At 53.0% G+C, this 21,581-nt stretch overlaps 1 protein-coding gene across 2 annotated transcripts in view; it reads right to left on the minus strand.

Annotated features, from left to right (window-relative positions):
• Positions 1 to 8,479: 8,479 nt before the first annotated feature.
• The window catches only part of SLC6A17 (solute carrier family 6 member 17), a 55,871-nt gene continuing 42,769 nt past the window's right edge, over positions 8,480 to 21,581 (minus strand). For both annotated transcript variants that reach the window (XM_003933428.4, XM_074381284.1), the window contains exons 7-12: positions 19,763 to 20,004; positions 19,293 to 19,485; positions 16,919 to 17,111; positions 15,993 to 16,152; positions 13,364 to 13,526; positions 8,480 to 12,877 (exon numbers count right to left, since the gene is read on the minus strand). In XM_003933428.4, coding sequence (XP_003933477.1) covers positions 12,509 to 12,877; positions 13,364 to 13,526; positions 15,993 to 16,152; positions 16,919 to 17,111; positions 19,293 to 19,485; positions 19,763 to 20,004 — 1,320 coding nt within the window. In that variant the 3' untranslated portion in view covers positions 8,480 to 12,508. The remainder of the gene's footprint in view (positions 12,878 to 13,363; positions 13,527 to 15,992; positions 16,153 to 16,918; positions 17,112 to 19,292; positions 19,486 to 19,762; positions 20,005 to 21,581) is intronic.

Here is a 21,581-nt window from a genome sequence, read left to right on the forward strand (position 1 = left end):
GCACGCCTCCGCCGGCAGCCCCTCCCGCCCCTCTCGGCCCTGCTCCCCGCCTCCCCCCGGCCCGCAGCTCCTCCCACTGCAGCCCGCTGACACAGGAGCGCTCTCGACCCCTGACCTCTAACCTCCGCAGGTCTCTTCTTGCTGCGTCCGTCGCCCCCTCCTCGCCAAGCTGGTTGCATGTTTCACTGCGGCTGACGGAAGGCCAAGGAAGAAAGAGGGTAGAGATACTGTCGCGAGGATCAGGCTGCTCTTTCCTTTCCCAGGCACCGTCTTGGGGCCTTCTGAGCACGCCGCCCCGCATCCTGCGCCTCGGAGACCCAAGGGAGTCCAAGACGCCCATGGTCTTGATGCTGTCCGCCTCTGTCCCAGCCACCACAGCCTCCGCGATGGAATGGGGGACGTGGTGGCCTTGGGCAGAGAAGCGCCCGATGGAAGGAAACCGTAGCTCTGGCTCTGTTCGTAGCGAAATGTGTTATGGATGTGGGCTGGGTGGGTGGCCCTGAAAGGCCATGAATTAAAGCTTTTGCTCGTCATTGCCCTGGGGGCCACATAGGAAGGGCCTGTGTCCTGCCTCGTGACCCCTCCTGCTTTTACTCTTATTCCACTCATTGCAATTTGACTTTGCCTGTGTATATTTTTCTCCTCTCCCCTCCCCAACCCTGAGCTCCTACAGGCGGCATTGTGTTTTTTCATCTTGGTAGCTCCCACCGTGTCTGCCTCTGAGAACCTGTTTGCTAAGTGATTGAGAAGCTTCCATACCCAAAACATTAGGCACCAACTGGATTTTACTGGCCCTATCCCAAGAGCAACTTGCAGATTCATTTGTTTTTGTTAAGTCCAAAACCTATTTTACATCTTCATATTAATCCCCATTGGGTTTTTTTTTTTTTTTTTTTTTTTTCTTTTTTACAGCTTCAGGCAGCCTCCATGCTTGTCTGGATGATGTCAGGAGATCTTGAGGCAGAAATGAAAGGTGAATGACACACCTGCCCTAGACACCTGTCACCATCTCATTTCCCATTTTCGGATCAGGCAGTACCTAGCTCAACTGGGAAAAACAAGACGAGGGTCTATGTGTGCTCTCAGGAAAGGTTAAAAGCCCAGTGCCAACGCAAGGGAGTTTTACAAGCAAGTCCAGAAAACCAAATTTTTGGTTATTAATGAGGACAGAAAACCAAAATGACAATGATCTTTGATGATCTGTACTGATACGCAGGGGACATGAGTTCATTAGAAACACACATTTACTGGCACCTGCTTTGTGCCCAGTCCCCGCTCCTCAAAATGGTATTTATATTTCAGAGTTTAGCTGGCTTGGGGTTTGCTGCCGTGAAAAGAAATATCGCAAGTGTGACTGGGAAGAGAAGACCCGGGACAGGCCAGAAGCTGGAGTGGGGAAGAAGGAACCACAGAATATTAAAAAATCATCTGTAATGAATAACTTTTAAGTCCTATCCAGTCCGTGTCCTGGCAAAGTCCCTCAGGGTCTCTCTCCTGCTTTCTATTCATCAGGATGACTGAACTTAGTCATTGTAAGAAAGGGAGTATAGTGGGCCAGGGGGGAAAAGCCCATAGTATCCCACCCGCGACTGACTTACCCACTCACTGAATACTTACTGAATACCTGCGATATGCCAGAAGCAGTTCCGGGCACTGGAAATACATCAGTAAATCAAACAGCCACTTGCCCTAGTAAATCTGCCCAGCTGGTGCTTCCATTCTACAGGGCTTGTGGATGGGGATGAGCACCAGGGGAGATGGGAATAGGGAGAAAGCTGCCAGGGAAAAAGAGCAGGAGGGAAGGGAGGGAGATCAGAAAGTTGGGGTGCGGACATGGGAACCTAGGAAGAGCTGACAAAAACATAGGGCCCAGCCTGGGAGAGGCAGCTGGGTAAAGGTGAATGGGACCAGGTCCCGTGCTCAGTGCAGTGACCAGCTCCGGAGACAGGAGCTCAGCCTCAGTCCCAGGCACTCTAGAGAGTGCCTCACCCTTGCTGAAGGTTTTATTCTAGAGCTCTGAGCTCACCTGTTACCTGTGCCTTTCTGGGGAGTCGATATGCTACAGTTAGCACATGGGACTTTTGTCCTCATCATTTCTTTGCACGAGGTCTTGGTGGTCCCTCAAAACGCGGAGCACAGGAAGGACAGGAGAGCCCCCTGCCCAGCCCTCTGGCACAACCTGCCATGGATGGGAGGGTGCTGCCCCCTGGTGGTGCTAGGACGTCCTGGCTCCGGACCTCGCCCCGGGCTCTAGGCTATGATGTGGGCAGATGGGCATGCGGCTGATTCTGGGCTTCTTTTTGATTCCAGGACCTCAGCTACTTCTCCCAGCCTAACTCTGCCACTGGGACTCTGCCTACTCCCTCCCTTCTTTATTCTTCCAAGACCTTGATACCTGACAGTCTTAAGCAAGACCACAAATCAGCCACTATTGGAAATTCCTAGTTCCCCAAGCTTCTTTCTCCCATTTTCAGCTTTTCTCTGCTGTCCTCTCCTGGGTGCCCTGATTTCTTCAGGCTGTCAAGGAAGAGCGCCTGTCTGAGAGCCAGTTCACAGAAGGCGTCAGCCACCACGGGTTTCCCTCATCAGGAGTGAGGGTGTGACGAAAGAACAGAAAGAAAGGGTCATGGGAGATTCCCGAGGGGCACCGATGGGGGCTGTCAAGCACCTGTACCTTTTCCAGGCCTGCCTGCCCCAATAAAGTCCTCACCTTCTGAATGCTGAAGCTGACCCTGTCCATGGGAAGCTGAGAGCCTGGAATCAGCCATTCACCCTTCCCCTTTCCCCACTCGGGCTTTGTATGGGCTCAGCCTCTTTAGGATGGCTGCAGCCATCCAGTCTCCTCTCCATCTTCCCTCTTTGCAACTCCTTTGTTTTGAGGGGCTCCAGGCCAAGGCAAGGCTATCCACTGTCCCTTTTTGGCATTCTGGCTCCTGCCAGGGACTGACCCTCCTCCTTCAGGTCCAGGCCAAGGAGCCAGCATCCTTTCCCAGCATGCCCCGTTCTCTCCCAGCCTGGAAAATTGAATTGCTTTATCAGACTCATTAGAGGGTGATAGGGCCTCCCTGCTCATGGAGGAGCAAGAGAAGGGAGGGCAAGAGCAGGCTGGCAGCCTCCTGTCTGCGTCTCAGCTCGTTTCACCCTGCCTCCCCCCACCCCAAGCAGCCTGCAGACACTTGCCTCTGGGGAGAACCTAGCCCTAGTGATTCAGGTCTTGTGAAGGTCAGTAGAATGGCTCTGCCTCAGGACTGCAAGCAGGGTTGGGTTGCTATGATAACGCCGGTGAAGTTGTGTCTGGGGTTCAAAGGCAGCCTTTGAGGGCCCAGCTCTTAAAGAGAAGAGAGCAGACGCTCAGGCCTGGCCAGGGTTCAGGACCTCATATGCTACGGACCTGGAGTCATAGGGTTGGAGGGGACCTGAATGTTAGCTCAGGGACACATTCCCCCCTCTTAGGGGTGTCAGGCCTAAGCAGCAGCAGCGAACTCTGAGAGGCTGAACTAGGGCCGGGGTTGGATCAAGGACAGAGAACGATGTTGAAGGCCACGAGCTGACTGGACCCCAGAGGCCTCCTTGTTTAAGGCTGCTGGGCTGGGAACTTGGCCTGCATCCAGAGAGCACCCCCACAACACACACACACACACACACACACACACACACACACACAGACACACACACACACACACACACATGCCCAGGATCCAGCTGGCAAGACTTCTTGACACTTAGCATTTCTCAGTCTGCATCCAGAGAGCATCACCCCCAAGACACACACAAACACACACACACACACACACACACACACACACACACACATACAGTAGCCCAGGGTCCAGCTGGCAAGACTCCTTGACACTTGGCATTTCTCCATCTAAAACAGTACAGATTCCTCCCACCTGGGCTAAGTTCCAGAAAAACTGGTTCCATTAGAGTAGTTCATTAGTCCTGATGGGCTCAGTCCCCTCCACCAATGTCCTGGGGAAAGGGGAAGCAGCTGTCTGGAGAGGCAGACCAAACTCAGGTTCCTCTTGGGTGCTCCTGAAGTCCAGGGATTCTTCCCTGCTTGAGTCAGCCCTGGGCAGAATGGAGGGACTCAGAACCCAGGCAGCTCAGAGCCACGGACAGAGGGCGGATCCCCACTGAGTCTTTCTGCTCCGCAGCCAGCACTGTGCCTGGCATGGATCAATCTTCATAAGGGTTTGGGGTTGAATAACAGGCATAGTCATCTGCCATCTCAAAGGTTCCTTTCCTCCTAAGATGATGTAAATAAAGAATGCAATTAGCCAGGCGTGGTGTGCCTGTAGTCCCAACTACTTGGGAGGCTGAGGCAGGAGAATCACTTGATTGAGGTGGAGGTTGCTGTGAGCTGAGATGGCGCCACTGCTCCCCAGCCTGGGCAACAGAGACTTTGTCCCAAAAAAAAAAAAAAAAAATAGCAGAGTGCCTAGCATCCACCAGTCAGTGTGTCAGTGGGGGAAACACCCAAGTCAGATTGTGACTGCCTCTTCAAGGCAGGGACTCTTGCCTGGTCCTTTGTATATTCCCAGTGCTTAGCACAGTCCCAGGCACTCAGAATACCTGATTCATACTTGATGCATGGAATTAATGAGGCAACGGGGTGAGGAGGAGCCCTCCCTGTCAGTTTCTTGCTGTGTGGCTGAGTGTACTAGATTGGGAGTCAAGAAACCCAGGCATTGGCCCCAGTCTTCCCTTTGTTTGGTTGTGGGAATTCTGGTTAAATGTCTTTTCTCCTTTGAGCCTCAGTTTCCCCCATTGTTACACAAGGAGGTTTGGCCAGATAATCACTAAGGTTCATGTTCCAGTTACTATTGTTGTGAAACAAATTGCCCCCAGTATGTAGTGGTATAAATCCAACCAGCCATTTTATTTTGCTCATTATTTTATGGGTCAGGAAATTAGGAAGTGCTCAGTTGGATAGTTCTTGCTTAGGGTCTCTTAGGCAGCTACAATCAGGTATCAGCAGGCTGCAAGCATCTGAAGCTCAGCTGGGCTACAGGTTCAGTATGAGTGTTCATGCGGCTGGCAGTTGACATTGGCTGTTGGCTGGACACTCAGCTGAAGCTGTCACTCTAAGCATCTGCAAACATACCGCCTCCCTAGCACCGCAGTCTCAGGGTGGTTAGCCGTCTTACATGGCAGCTGGTTGCCTCTAGAACCAGTAACCCTAGAATACCAGGCGGAAGTGGCACAGCCTTTCCTAATCTAGCCTTGGAAGTCACATAGCATCACTTCGGCTATACCCTGTAGGTCAGAGGAGGCATTTGCTCATCCAGAATCAAGAGGAGGAGCATAGACTCCACTTTTGATGGGAGAAGTATTAAAAAGAATTTGGGGCCTTTGTGTGTGTGTGTGTGTGTGTGTGTGTGTGAGGAAATCTCACTCTGTCTCCCAAGCTGGACTGCAATGGCTCAATCTTGGCTCACTGCAACCTCCACCTCCCAGGTTCAAGCGATTCTCCTGCCTCAGCCTCCCAAGTAGCTGAGATTATAGGCATCTGCCACCATGCCCAGTTAATTTTTGCATTTTTAGTAGATACAGGGTTTCACCATGTTGGCCAGGCTGGTCTCAAACTTCTGACCTCAAGTGATCCACCCGCCTCAGCCTCCCAAAGTGCGGGGATGACAGGCATGAGCCACCGCGCCCGGCCTATTCTTTTTTTAAAAACAAACAACAACAAGAAAACAAAAACAAAACCCCACCATAACCTTGTGGCCCATGGAATACTTCAGGCTTGGCCCAAGTCCTGTGACTGGAACTGTCTGGTGGTGACTGCTTAGGTGAACAGGATAATGTACAGGGCCGATGAGACCCCCACACCCTGGCACTCCCTTTCCTGGAGAGAATACCTTTTCTCCCCTCCTTCCTTGACTTCTACAGATTTTACGCTGAAAATGTTCTTTGCAAATAGCTTTAGGATACGGGTCATTGCATAGCTGATGGGACCCCCAGAATGAAGCCGGCCCCATGGCCTCGCCCAGGACTGCAAGCAGGAAGGAAGGAAATATTTAATGAGCACCTATTGTATCCCCATATGGAAAGAAGTCTATATTGTATTCCAGTAGATAATGCTGATGAAGTTCATTTTTTCCCTCATACCATCTCTAAGGAAGAGATTTTATTGTCATCCTTCTTTTACAGATCAGAAAATGAAGCTTCCGGGGTTTAAGTGGCTTCCCCAAGGTGGTATGGTGGGTGACAGACCCGTGATTCAAACTGCTTATGCCACCTGCCCTGGGACACACCGGAGGCAGAAGCAGCAGCTTCACATGCCCTCCCACCTGCCCTTCTCATCCTGCTGCCTGCTTGCTCCTTCCACCCAAGGCCCAAACATACCCACTCACCTCCCCACCAGAAATGACTTGTTGTGTCCCAGTTCTGTGGCTCTAAGCTGATATCCTCTCAGGAGAAAGCTTCCACCCAGGTGCTGGTGACTGAAGACAAAGATCCCTAACACTCAAGAATCAGCCCATTACCTGGGCAGCCACAGATTCTCCCTGCTCCCCATCAACAAGTGGGGGCTTCTGTGTGCCCTCCCCTTTATTCCAGCAGATGCTGTGACCCACAGAAGGTGGTGGAGGCACTGTGCCATTTTCCAGGCCCAGGCCTTAAAAACCTGACAGCTTCCACCTCCTGTTTCTTGAAATGGTATCTCTGGGGACCCTGAGCCCCTCAGTCAGAAGTCTGGCTGAGTAGCCATGCTGGAGAGGCAGTCGTAGGTGCTCACTCTGGCCAGAAGGCCCAGCAAAACCCAGTCTTCCAGCCATTCTCACTGGGGTGCCAGGCATTTGAGTGAATGTGAGGGCAGCTGCCTTGGGTCCTCCAGACGACTTCGCTGCAAGTTGAGTATCACTGAGTGACCTTAGTTGCCACCAGAAGGGTTGCTCGGACCAGTCCTGCCTGAATTCCTTGCTCACTAAACTGTGAGGTAGAATGGTTTTAAGCCACTCAGATTTGGGGTGACTTGGAACACAGCAATAGATAACTGGACCAACATGTGTTATCTCACTGAATCTATTTATTATCTCTATTTTACAGACTAGGACATTTAAGCTCAGATGAATTAAGTGACTTGCTCAAGACCTCACAGGAAGCAGGGAGCTGGGTGGCATTTGAACTTGAATTTGACAAGTATGATTCTAGATCTCCTTCGCACCAAAGCCCTTACTATGCTGCTGCATCTTGGTGGGTCTGTGTGCCCCTCCTGGCAGGAGGCTCGCATCTCAACCAAAAACATTACCTTCAACCAAAAGACTGAAATACAAGGAGTGACTTTCCCAGCACCAGGCCATTTCCCTGTTTGAAAGATACACAGGGAGATGTGGAGTCGTCAGGCAGGGCTCCTCCCTCTGCCAAACTCAGGACAGCAGAGCTGATTTTCACATCTTTATTCATCTATAGCTGGCATGGAGCCTGTCCAGAGTGGGTACATAATGAATGTTTGTTCAACAAATAAACTAACCCACAAAGGAATCAATGAGAGAGGAGAGAAAGGCCAGCAGGCTACAATCTGGTGAGAAAGGTTTTCCTGCCATCTGGTGGCTATTCCTGGAACAACACTTTCAATGGCAAGAGAAGAAAATGGCAGGCTCCTTCAGGGTCCTTGGCTGTGTGTGTCCGAGTGCAAGCAGCATCATTTCAGCCTGGAGCCGAGCGAGGTGGGGTGAGGCCTCCTCCAGGAGCCAGACTTCTTGTCTCTTTCAATGTCGGTGCTCCTGGAGGGTGAGGCAGGAAGAAGAGCTTCCCTGGCCACCAGCACATTCTGTTCTTCACGGTGCTGAGTATTCAGTGGTTGTTTAATAAATGAATGCTTGGTACTGGAATGTTAGAACAGAGGTGATGTCAGATCCCCTAGTTCATCTTTACCTGCTACTGAAGTGTGCAAAAGAGATAGCTATCTTGAAGACAGGGGCAGAACTTAGAATATGCCTGTTCCGGGTAGCCCACCCCACCACTCCAGCACCTGAGAGTCCCCCGCCTCGTCATCCTCATGCTCAGACCTCTGGGCACCGGCACCTTCCCACTCCTGTCCTTTGCTGAGATGGGTCTCCACACACCCGACCCTTGCCAGGCTGACAAGTGTAGCTTTTCCTGGCAGGCAGGCAGGTCAGGAGTTTCCCCTGCAGGGGCCCGTAAGAGACTACCAAATACCATCCTCATTTCAGATGCAGCTTCACCTGGAAAAATCTAGACAGTAAAGGATCTCCCTCAGGAAACTGTTGCAAAGATGACAGAAAATTAGATCTGAGGACTCGCTGGACCCCAATAGGGCCTGCTACAAGTGTGTGCATTGTTACTACGTGGGTCTATTCCTAGGAAAATACAGATTATGACCCTGCCCACACCCCCCGCACTGCTCAGCAGCCTGTCCACCCATCCCAGTTCCCTCCAAAGCTTCCCGCAGGATCCTTGGCCACCCATCCGTCTCCCTGATTGCAAGAGCAGGGGATAAAGGCAAGAAGGGTTTGGTAAGAACAGACACTTTATTGTACACCATGGCGGGGGAGAGAGGAAGAGGGGTCTAGGGAGACAATGCCTCCTCCCCTCCCTTGGGCTGAGTGGTTTGGACCCAGGGCTCTGACCAGCCATGGGACACGTGGTCTTGAATTGTTCTGAACTTACGCCAGAACCCAAAGGGACGCCCGGTGTATGTGCTCGGGTCTGTACAGAGCAGAGCTTTCAATGAGAAGGGGCCCTGGGAGGTCCCCTCCCCAGCCGCAGTCATCAGACCCCAGTGAAGCAGCAGACCTCACATCTCAGGGCCTATTTGAAGGACCCAGGGATGCTCAGGGAGCCAGGTGCAATCTAACTGATTCAGTTGGCTCTCTTCACAGTGGGGAGTACTCTGGGGGAGGGGGTTGAGGGGTTGGGGGGAGGAAGGGCAGAAAAGCAGTCCCCTGCCTGGCAATATTGCAGTGCCTGGGGCCATGGCTCCCGGGCCCCAGCCTCATGACCCACACAGGCTAACTCAGAGCAGGGATTCTCCTGGCACTGGGAAAGCAGCAGGCCCTGCAGACGTATTGCTGGAGGGCATAAGCCGACCTCACTGGCATTAACTCATGTACCCTCCCTGTTCAGCCCCCATCTGGGCCTCGGGCTTCAAGTTGCCTCAGTGCAGAGGGCGGAAGGCTCCCTGAGCAAGAAGCTGGTGATGGGGCTGGAGGACAGGCACGGGTAGGGGATCAGGGGACTGTTGACTCTTTCAGGCACATCCCTGCCCTGGAGTTCTCTCTGCCTCCTGGCGGGCACTGTGTGGACAGCACCAAAGCCAGTGGGGGTGGGGACCCTGTGCAGGGGCTTGGGGACGTGGTCCTCTCCTGCTGCCTCCTGTTCCTCCAGGATTCTGGGGCTGGGTCTTAGCTCATCAGGTGACCACACCTGCCCTTGACTCCAAAGGCGTCAGAAGCACAGTGGGGAGGGGGCAGGCGGCCCCTTCCAAACTGTCGGGACTGTGTCAAGGCAAATGCAGCAGTTCAATGAGATCCCTCTCGAGGCCTTGCCATCTGAAAAATCCCAATACTTTTCCTCTGCAGAAGAGCTTTGATTCTACTGGGAACAGCAAGAAGCTGACTGGTAAATAAATTTGAAGATTTTTTTTTCCAACGCCCTCCTTCCCTGTTTCTGGCAAACCCAGTGGTGTGAAGGCAATGAGTCACTAGCAAGAAACACATGCCTTTCCCCACAGCAGGGGGCTCCCAAGGCACCCTGCCGGCCCTGAGGCTGCCTGCTGATAGAGCCGAGAGGAGGAAGAGGAGGCAGGGGAAGGGACCACGGTCTTCAGGAAGATGGTGAACATTGGGAGTCACAGATCAGCACGCTACACACACCCACACCCACATATGTGCACACCATACACACACACACACACACACACACACACACACACACGTACACACATGCCCCAAGCTCTGGGCCCTACGTCTAACACACAGCGAAGACACAGCAAAAGGCTACATCAAGCACTAGTGAGCCCACACCTAGCAAGCACACAGCCCCAGCTCAGCCCCTCCCGCTGGGGCCTGGCCCAGCCACACGCTACAAAATTAAAAATATATCAAATATACAATGAAAATAGATCTGTACAGCACTGAGGATGAAAATAGTCCACCAGCCACAGTATAATATTGGGTTTGTCATTTAACAGCATTTACACCCACATGTACAGAGTGAATATACAATAGAAATAGAATCTATAGAAGAGTATATATAGTAGAGTGTCTCTCCTGGGGTTTTGCTTTCCTGTTGCTAATTCTGCCTGGGATTCTGCAAGGGGCCAGGTAGGAGATGTTGTCAGGTGAGGTGGCCTACGGCGGGATGTTGTGCCCCAAAAGCTCATCTCTTTGGGGAGATGTGGGTCTCTCTCTCCCCTCAAACACTCAGGAAGAACAGGTAGGGGAGAAGGGGCTGGAAAGGGGAGGGTGTGGAAGAGGGATGAGTAAGGGAGATGGTAGGTTGTGGGATAGACTGCTCCCAGGCTTGGGGAGACAGTAAGGAACTTGGGGGTAAAGAAGGGGACACTGATTCTGGTCTGTCCCTCCAGGTCCTAAGAGCAATCTGAGCCACAAGAGTGACTCGGGACCCTTTGTGAAGGTGTCCAGGTTGAGCACTGTGGCCTGTTTCTGCCCTGCCCACCAGAGCTCTCAAAGATGGAGCCAGTATTCCCTCCTTTCTCCCTCCCTTCCTTCCTTCCTCCCCCAACCCAACGTTCATCCATCCATCATCCATCCATCATCCATCCATCCATCATCCATCCATCCATCATCCATCATCCATCCATCCATCATCCATCCATCATCCATCCATCCATCATCCATCATTCATCCATCCATCAATCCATCCATCATCCATCCATCCATCCATCATCCATCATCCATCCATCCATCATCCATCATCCATCCATCCATCATCCATTCATCATCCATCATCCATCCATCATCCATCCATCCATCCATCCATTATCCATCCATCCATCATCCATCCATCCATCCATCATCCATCCATCCATCCATCATCCATCCATCATCCATCCATCCATCATCCATCATCCATCCATCCATCCATCCATCCATCCATCCATCCATCCATCTCTCTGCAGACATTTACTCTTGGGTCAGTTTCCTCCCTGGCTGCACTCTGAGAATGGGCTCTCTTCCAGAGGAGGCCTGAAGATAATGGCGGGTGGGGTTGCTGTTGTCAGCTGCAGCCTCCGGCATGGGCTGGCCCCCATCCTTGAAGACCAGCCCTTGCCTTTGATAGCCTCTACTGTCCACAGCACGGCCTGTGGTGCTGGCTACTATGGGCCAGGGAGGCTTGGGAAAGGTTTCCAAGGTGTCTGCACATGATGTGCACATGGGGTGGCTGTGCTTTTGCAATAAGGAGAGTGAGAGGTGGCTCAAAGGGGCAGTGAAATTATCTGTCTTTCCCCAGGAGTGAGGCTTCCTGGTGATAAGCCCCTGAACTCCGGGGACCCCTGTTCCAGGGGAAAAGCTGCCACTAGACAAAACATTGGGCCCCAGCTGAGGAGGGTGGGGAGTGTGCTTCACAATTGTGCTCCTAACCATCTAATTTGTGCTGGGAACCAACAATTTGTGCTCCGGAAACCTCTCCTTGCACTGTTTCCTTCTTTCTCCAGGAAAGAGGCAGAGGCCACCACTGTGGGCTGGGGAGGGGAGCTGGGGACAGGGAGATGGCTAAGCCCTAATTGAGGTGGGGAAGGTTCTGGTCCCAGTCACTGTACTCCCAGGCAAGACACAGGAGCTCACACCACCCACCCCAGGCAGGGCCAAGGACATGGGAAGGTTCCACCCAGGGACCAGGGCAGAGGAGGTTCCTCACCTTCTGCTACCAAGGCTCAAGTCCAAGCTGAGGACAGCACCCACCTTAGACAACAGAACTTGGGGCTTCGGTGTATGCCCTCCCCAGTCTGAGCCCTGAGCCCTGGCATACCTGCTTCCACTTCCGCCTTCAAGCAGGTAGCCTTTTGCGTTGGGAACATCCCCTTCTGGGCTGGGTAGGATGGTGTCCTGTTCTCATGGCAGAGTGAGCCAAAGTCCACTCTCCTTCCCCAGCCCCAAGGCTCTCACCACCACCATCTGGCAGCTCAGGGGACCCAAGAGCCCTAAGAACTACAGGTGGCAAGTTACAGAGAGAGAGGGAGGTGAGGGCCTTCTGCAGTGGCCACCTGGAGTCTCCCATGGACTGGGAAGTAGGACTGATGGGTTGTTTCAGTTACACGGCTGCAATCTGGCGGAGGCTTTTGGAGGGCTGGATGAGTGGGGTCCTGAATTGGGAAACCGAGCTGCTCCCAGCTTCCTGCTCAGGGCTAGGGAGTAGAGTCTACTGGGACTAAAGAGGGGAGTGAGGCAGGGCAGACCCTCTCTTCTTGGGCAAAGGGCCTGGCCTGGGCCTGGTGGCCACCTGGAGGAAGAGGCCAGGCCTGGACAAGTGGGCAGGTTGAGCATTGGGGGAGAGGTGGGTAGGGCTGGGGCAGTGGTCACAGCTCCGACTCAGGGGTGCTGGCCAGGAGGTAGCCGCTCCCATAGCGTCCATTGGGGTTACCGCTGGTCTCCAGGGGCGATGTGCTGCCGGGCCCCAGATAGGAACGGTGAGTGGGCATGGGGGAAGGTGCCTCGCTGGGCACCTTGCTGAGGATGAAGCGGGTCTCATCATTCTCCTCCAGGTTGGAGATGTCCTTCATCATGCGGCCCTTCTTGTAGGACACGGAGAGGGTGTTGGAGCCATCAGAGAGCAGGTGGAAGTGCCGCAGGACGAACACCACAGGGATGGGCAGCGCCGCCACGGCGATGAGGGTGATCAGGAGTGCCATGGCCCAGTTGGGGAAATACAGGTAGCGCTCCGCAGCCTGCGGATGGGCCACCTTGAGGGCTGCTGCCGGCTCTGCGACAGCCCTCCCCACCAGGCCCTCCAAGACCGCTCTCCTGCCCTCACCCATGGCCTTCCCCGCCTCTCCCCTCCCACCATCCTGGCCAGGCACAGGCAGGGATGGGGTTCCGACAGGGGCTTACCTGGTCACCTTAGTGAAAGGGTCTAGGGTGGTTTCTACATCTATAAAATGGACTAATTTCACTCCACAGGCAGGGAGAGAGAATATGGGTTAGAAAGACTGGATAAGTGCATTAATCTTTCTGAGCCTCGGTGTCCCCATTTGTGCTACAGGGATGATGCCACCCCTGTCTTTGGGTTGTTTTAAGATTGCGGTTTAGGTGTGAAGGCCCTGGCAGGGCCTGGCACACAGCAGCTGCCCTAGAAAGGGGTACCCCTATCAGTAGTTGCATGAAAGGCCTGGGAAGGTGCAAGTGTCCCGGGGGTTTGGAGCCCTACCCCTCACCTCCTCCTTGATCCAGGCGCTGTAGCCCGGGGGTGTGACCCCCAGCTGGATGACGCTGGCCGTGGTGAGCACAGCCATGCAGAGCGGAGACACGAACTTCCACATGTAGAAATAGAAGCGGTAGGGGCGGAAGCCCAGCATCTCCGTCAGCTCCTGCATGAACCTGCCGGGCATCGCAGAGGGTCCAGCAGTTGGCATCCCTCAGTCACACCTCCCTCTTCCCCCATCACCATCTCCTCCAGAAAGTCTTCCCAGTCCCTCCCTCTTGGGTTCTTCTATTCTTCACATTCAGTGTTCATGTGTGTGGTCCAGCTGGCCTCTGGGAAGGCTCTACTGTCCTCTAAGCCTCTGATTCTGTCACATCATGCCCCATCCAGGAATATGATAGCGCCCACCAGACAAAGCCTGGGCAGGTGCATGTCTGTTTTTTGTATCAACAGCTTGTGTGTTCAACGGAGTGCCTAGCCTAGGGGTCCCCAAACTACAGCCTGCGGGCCACATGCGGCCCCCTGAGGCCATTTATCTGGCCCCTGCCGCACTTCGGTCAGGGGCACCTCTTTCATTGGTGGTCAGTGAGAGGAGTACTGTATGTGGCAGCACCGCAAAGCGCGACATTGCTCACATACAGTACTACTTCCAGTGACGCGGGACGCATGCGTCATGGCTCCGGAAGCACGTCATATGACGCACATCCGGTCTGTGGCTGCGGTGCCCCGGAAGCAGTGTGAAATAACAGCAGAAGTAGGAAGGAAGGCAAAGCACTATAACCATTACTACACAGTACAGTGGTCCCCATACTCCCCCAAATGTACAACAACATAATGGCCCCTATAACCTCCCTTTGTCCAAAAGTCTCCCCCCACGTTACTACACACCATGTTTCCCCTATTATAAGACCCTGTCTTATATTAATTTTACCCCCAAAAGACGGGGGCTGTCTTATTTTTAGGAGGTGTCTTATAATAGGGGAAACATGCAGCAGTGGGCTTCCCACAGAAGAGGCCCACCGCTGCTGCAGATGTCCAGGACGCTGTATACACAGAGTCACAGGCTGATCACTGCCATCCCTGTGTACAGCACTGGAGGTGGTGCTGGGCCTGTGACACTGTACACCGCTGTCTGGGATAGTGGAGGCAGCAGTGCTGGCTGTGAAGGGTGTCACACCTTGCATAGCCCGGCCCTCCAACGGTCTGAGGGACAGTGAACTGGCCCCCTGTGTAAAAAGTTTGGGGACCCCTGGCCTAGCCCCTTCACCCTGGCCTGGCTCAAGACTTCCCCTGCTGGCAAAGCAATAGAACTGCACTTCTCTAGTTTCCAAAGGTAGAGAGCTGCCCTGACTCGGGGGTTTCTAACCAAGGAGTGAGCAGAATCCGGGGAGGCAGCCAGGTTTGTGCTTGAATGACATACAATGGAATCATCTTTACCTCAATAACACCTATCTGAAATCTTGCATTACTTTCTATTATATTATGAATGCAAGCAACCACAGTAGCATTAACAGTACCTGTGACTGTCACCAATAGATCAAATTACAGATATTCTCATACATCACGTTATTGAAGATATCTATATTGGCCATCATTGATTTTCATCACTACTTCAGAGTTACCGTTGTTAATAGCTCTATAGCTAGATCTTATAACAATGCATCAAAGTGCTCACACATTAATTACTATATCACAGATTTTAAACAGTATTTCGCTTTTTTATATATAATTAGTTTCTTATATAATCCTACACATTTTATTTTATGCATTTAAAATAACATCCTGAGGAGGAGTACAGGGGCATCACCAGACTGCTGAAGGAGTCCGGGACACAAAAACTAGCCCGAGTACCTTACGGCAGCATCTGCAGCCCCGGCCCACCATGGGAGGAAGCAGAGGTGTATCCTTTTCCCGCACTCCCCGGCCCCTCCCATGCTCTCACAGGAAGCAGATGGCCCCTGTGAAAGAGCCCCACTGCCAAACCAGGTCCAGGCATCAGGGAGGCTCAGACCGAGTGGGTTAGTGGAGGTGGGTCTTGCCAAGGATAATGTGGCCACAGCCAACACTGACTGAGTCAGACAGATCTAGTTCTAGAACTCCTGGGAACACCTATGTGCCCTAACATGAAGGATGAGGCCAAGAGCTGGCCGCAAGTGTACGACCGCCCTAGGCTTACGCTGTGAGACCCAATCCTTTCTTATGGCTGAATCCTCTTAACCTGCATGACCCCACACTCGGGGCCGAAACCACAGCTCATCTCATATCCCTATCTAGGCTCCTTAACATTGTGAACCGGGCTGCTGAAGTCTGCATTCTCTGAGGGGTAGGGCCTCTTGTAGACCAACTAAGCCTTTCACAAATGTAACAGAATTCTGAGGAGCTGGTACCCAGGAAAGGTGCTATGGTAATTTAAGAATGATGCCAGGACCTGTACCCAGGACACCCAGTCCTCAGCCTGGCTCTGTCTCTCCCTGGGCAAGTGGCCTTAGGCAGTCATGTCCTTACCCGATGCCTCAGTTTCCCTAAATATCTGTAAGGGCACTTTCAGCTCTGCCATTGTGACTCTATGATCTGCCTCTCCAGGAAGTCATGATAGGACAGACCCCTCCTCCCATCCCACCTTTCCCCCACGTCCCCCTTACTTCTTGGTTCCATAAATCCAGGCCACGGCAATGTTCTCAAGGATGACAATGACAGTGAGTGGCAGGGTGGCGGAGTAGTCATCGAACATGGTGACAAAGTAGTTTCCGGAGCGCTGGACGAACAACAGCCCCACGAAGAATGCAAAGACACAGCAGCCCACTACAGAGAGCCGGGAGGCCGGTGTGGGGGCAAAGGTGCAGGGTGGGTGGGGCCCAGGGGGTCTCGGGGGCACCCAGGCCCCTCCCATCACATTCCTCCCCCAAGCAGGCCAGCAGCCCCCCTGCCAGCAGGCCCGGTCCTGCACCAGGGATCCAGATGCTGATGTTGTGAGCCCTGCTCTACTAGTCAGGGAGCAGCTGAGGAAGGCATGGTGTCTTTCATCCCATGCCTCTACCCTAGCACAGTGCCTGTGGCATGTGCTCTACCTAATTGCTGCATTTAACTTCAGTGATTCATCTGTTTCGAGTTTTTTTCTCCACCCTAGCTTCCCCATCGGAGAAAAGAAAGATATCCCCTCTGGGGATGCAGCTGAGAGGTATTCCTGTACGGAGCCCAGATCAACTCAGCAGACACCGAAGGGAACTGTGGACACAGCCTGGGACCAGGAGTGACAAAGATGGAACAGGGTGCAAGGCCAGTGAGCGCCCCTTCCCAAGACGACTCAGTGGGCCCTTGGGGAAAGAGGCAAGGGAACCAACAGAGGGGCCTGGGCCTCCGGGCTCCTGTTTGGTCCAGATTTCCAAGTAGCTTTCTCTTCCTGGCTTGTGAGTCACTGAGTGGCACAGCCAGGCCCCAGCTGTGTCCCGGTGGGGGATGGAGCTTGCTGGGTGTGGGGTCTGGAAGGACCCAGTCAGAAGCCAGAACGGGACTGTTGTTCACAAGGGCGGCCTGCAGGGCATGGGCGTGGGGAGCAGGGAGGAGTTACCTGTGAACATCTCCTTGGGCACCTTGAAGGTGTCGATGATGGGTGTGGTGATGCCCGCCATGGTCCCGATCATGCTGCCCAGGCCCAGGTTGATGAGCATCAGGAAGAACATGACAGACCAGAATGGGGAGGCGGGGAAGTGCGTCATGGCCTCAGTGAAGGCGATGAAGGCCAGGCCTGTGCCCTGCACGGACTGAGGGAGGGGTGGAGAGCAGGACCCATGAGGCCACCCCTCCTCAGGGAGCCCACCGTTTTCTCCCTGCCACCCTTCGAGCTTTCGGAATTATGATCCCCTCTTTCACAGGGGTTCCCACCCCCACCTAAATCCTGTTGATTTTGGCCAGTGGGTCTCGAACTTTAGCAAGCATCAGAATCTCCTAGGGGTAGCTCAGAAACACCAACTTGTGAGTTCACCTGTGGGACCTGAATCCACAGGTTGTACCAGGAACCCAGGTGATTCAGACGAAGATGCTCATGTTTAGAAATACACCCAAGCTCAGGACCCTCCTCCTCTAAGATGTCTTCCCTGATTGCTCCAGCCACACTGTGGCCGCTCCCAGCTCAGAACTTCTGAACTGCAGATCTTGATGCGGTGGTCCCAACCTCGGCTCTCAATGGAGGCACACTGGAGCCTTTAAAAACACCGACACCTGGGTCTCACCCCAGAGACAATGACTGGATTGGTCTGGGGTGAAGCTGGGTGTTGGAGTTTTTTTTAAACCCAAGAACTCTAATGGGTGGCCAAGGTAGAGGATCACTGCTTTAATGCTTGGGCCCCTGCTTGTGGGTCAGGTGACCACACACTGCCCCCTGTCACTTACACATTGCCTTGCAATGTTCAGTGATTGTAAGAGAATATTTTTTTTCCCTAAGTGAGTGTATAATTCTTGTCATTTGAATGCTATCGGAGTTGTGTTGTATGAAAATGCTGCTATAAACCTAGTTTTATTCAGAGAACCAGGCCATGCCCATGAGAACTGGGCAGGGTTTCAGAGCATGTAGAAAGGGGAGGTCCTTTATGCTGCTAGGGCAGGGGTCCTGAGATTAGGCTCTTTTGCTCTCCATCACCTGGGAAGGGGCTGGGGTGCAGGATGCAGTTCCCTCAGCATTAGGACGGTGCCAGTCCAATGGAACTAACTTTTATTTTTATTTGTATTTATTTATTTAGTTATTTTTGAGATGGAGTTTCGCCCTTGTTGCCCAGGCTGGAGTGCAGTGGCGCGATCTCAGCTCACTGCAGCCTCTGCCTGCTGGTTTGAGTGATTCTCCTGCCTCAGCCTCCCAAGTAGCTGGGACTACAGGCATGTGCAACCACATCCAGTTAATTTTGTATTTTTAGTAGAGATGGGGTTTCTCCACGTTGGTCAGGCTTGTCTTGAACTCCCAACCTAAGGTGAGCTGCCTGCCTCAGCCTCCCGAAGTGCTGGGATTACAGGCACGAGCTACTGTGCCTGGCCTGGAGGTGACCTTTAACATGGAGCTCAGACTTTTACCATGGAGCCCTGGAAAAGCACCCCTCCCCCAGTCCCATGAAGGACAGGGTTGGCCCAGGCTGACAGACACTGGCTCTGCCCCATGTGAGCCTTGGTTCCAGCCTGGTTCCCAAGATGCTGTAGGTATATCTCTTTCCTGTTACCCCTTCTGACAGAACAGTCATTTTGAATGTGTCTGGCTATGCAAGTATAAATAGAAGCAAGGTGTCCTAACTTGGGCCTGAGCATTAAGGAGTCAGCATCCTCCAGCTCCACCCTAAAGTTTAAGTGTCATCGTGGCAGGGAGACTGAAGTGGAGACAGCTGGGAGAGGGGCAGAAGCATCAGGGGTGGTTCTGAGCATGGGCTCTGGATCCAACTACCTGGATTTGAACCTGCCTCTCTCCCTTACTAGTTGTGAGACTGCGATCAAGCCACCCACCTCCTAGGCCACTCATCTGTAAGGTAGACAACAATGTGAATACTCAACTCACAGAGCTGTCATGAGCGTCAAAGGAGACAGATAGCAATGGGCAGACACTAACTTCAACACTTCTTTGATGCATACCATGTCAAGGCACCGTTCTGAGTGCATTACCTATGGCAGTGACTGGTGCATGAGAAGCCCACTCAGTAAATGGAAACACCATCCCATTCACTTACTGTGATTTCGGAGAGGTGTGTGTGTGTCTTACTCCTTGTCTAGCTCAAGCCTACCTCCAGGCAGACTTTGGCCAACACCTTTCTTCCCTTTCTCTCCCTCTGGACACATAGCAGGTCCTTGCTTACTAGGTAAACTAATCACTGCCTGTCAGCATCCTAAGGCCTGAGTGCAAGCTCCAGCTGGCCCCAGCAGCTCTCTGGGTTCCTGCCTGTCCTGAGAAGGGCAGCCTGTCCCCACACCTTGTCCAGCTCATCCTCCAGAAGGCAGGGGTCAAGGCCCAGGGCTGAGAACTGGTCCTCCTTCACGGTCATGATGACATTGTACATCTCCATGTAGTCCTTTGTGGTCAGGTGGGAGAAGTTGACGTGGGGTGGGATAAGGTCCCGGCTCAGGACGTTGGTGTTGAGGTACCCTAGGATTTTCTCAGCATTTCTGCAGCACAAAACAGAGAGGGCCAGGTAAGAAGGCAGGGGTAGGCAATGGGTGAGATCCCGGAGGCTCTTCCCAGGCACCAAGTGAGACCCTCATGGGTCACCGACAGAGACATCTCTGAGCTTGGCCTTGAGGCCTGGAGCTGGGGACAGAGTGCTCCTCTGATCTCCATTCCTCAGCCTGAGTGGAGGGGACCTCTCCCCATGTACACCCCCCCCCCGCCCACTCCTGGGTAAGGTAGACGGGGAGAAGGAGAGACAGGAGAGATGCCACCTACTCGACCACACACTTCTCATTCATGATGTTGGCCTTGAAGCCCAGCACAGCAAACACCACAAGGGTGGCCAACACCGACGTGAAGAAGTTGATGAAGGACACCAGGGCGGCATCGAAGTGGCAGTTGTTGTCCTGCTTGTTGTAGCTGGAGAAGGCAATGACACCACCAAAGCCCAGGCCCAAGGCAAAGAAGACCTGGGTGGCCGCCTCCCGCCACACCTGGGGGTCCAGCATCTTGTCCAGCTATGGCAGAGGGCCAAGGCAGGAGGAAGAAAAGAAACACAGAGAAGATGGTTTTATTCACAGGCATACCCCCTTTCTCAACCTCAGCGGAGGTCAGAGGCAGCAGGCCATGGTCATAAGAAGCTGTGTGACCTTGGGCAACCTCCCTAACTCTTCTGAGCCTCAGTTTCCCCAATACGCAGATAACAAGAGTATCAACTTCAGAGGATGATGGTGAGGCTTCAGTAAGATAACATAGCTCAGTGCTTACATAGTGATTTTAACTGCTGCCATTGCTACCATGCAGCCATCATACTAAGGAACATCATCAAGGCCATCACATACACTCATGTAGCGCACAGCTCTAGAGAGTGCCATTCACTTAGACTACAGTGTGACGGGTGCCTCCTAGAGTCCTGCAGGGAACAGCCTGCACAGCAGCACGAGAAAACTGAGAACACCAGAATCTCCCTGACGCCTCCTGCATCTCAAGCTCCTCTACTTCATGGAAGAAAAAACCCCAAACCGCTTAGTTCTCTCCTACACCGCTCCCCACCCCACACCACTGCCCAACCTGAAGCACAGAGCCTAGATGCTTCCTGGAGAAAGGGCCCCCACCGAAGCCTCCATCTGCCCTCAGACCCGACAGAAGCCTGAACCGCGACAGCATCTGGATGGCATGGGGCAATTTCCAAAGCCCCTTTCCAACTCATTTCTCTTTTACTGTTTGTTCCTTGGGACAGGGGCCAAACCCTGGACCCAGCACAGAGCTTTAGAGTCTCAGACAGATCCAGATCCAAATCCTGACTCCCGTCTTTAAATGGTTATGAAGCCTTAGGTAGGTGGCAGTGACTGTGTTATGAGCCTTAGTTTACTCCTCTGAAAAAAGGGAATAGTAATACAGTCTTGGTCTCAGAGTGAATGTGAGGATCAAATGTACAGCAACAAGGAATGCCTGTACATGGTAGCACTTAACCCTAACAAAACGACGCTGGCCTAGGCAGGACAGGGTATTTTGTGCTTTGCCAGGGGGCAGGGAGCAGGGGTTACTATTCGCATTTCTAAAGGGTAAACTGAGAACCCAAAGATGAAATTACTTGCTCAAGGTAATAGAGCTGGTTAGTCGGGGCAAAGTGATCACTAAAATATAGATATTCTGGGCCAGGCCTCTATCCCCAACCCCAGCATCAGCTTCTGACTCAGTTTGCCTATCACCTACACTCTTTTTTCTTTTCTTTTTCTTTTTTTGAGATAGAGTCTCACTCTGTCGCCTAGGCTGGAGTGCAGTGGCGCGATCTCCACTGTAACCTCCACCTCCCGGGTTCAAGCAATTCTCTGCCTCAGCCTTCTGAGTAGCTGCGATTACAGGAACCCACCACCACGTCCAGCTAATTTTTGTATTTTTAGTAGAGATGGGGTTTCATCATCTTGGCTAGGCTGGTCTTGTTCCCCTAACCTCGTGATCTAGCCGCCTCGGCCTCCCAAACTGCTGGGATTACAGGCGTGAGGCACCTCACCCGGCTGCCTATCACCTCAACTCTTTAAAGCATTTTCCCCTGTGACCTTTGCTGCTGAGGTGAACCTAAGTGACCTCACTC

The sequence above is a fragment of the Saimiri boliviensis genome, chromosome 11 (assembly GCF_048565385.1).
Source record: "Saimiri boliviensis isolate mSaiBol1 chromosome 11, mSaiBol1.pri, whole genome shotgun sequence".
NCBI classification, from domain to species: domain Eukaryota; kingdom Metazoa; phylum Chordata; class Mammalia; order Primates; family Cebidae; genus Saimiri; species Saimiri boliviensis.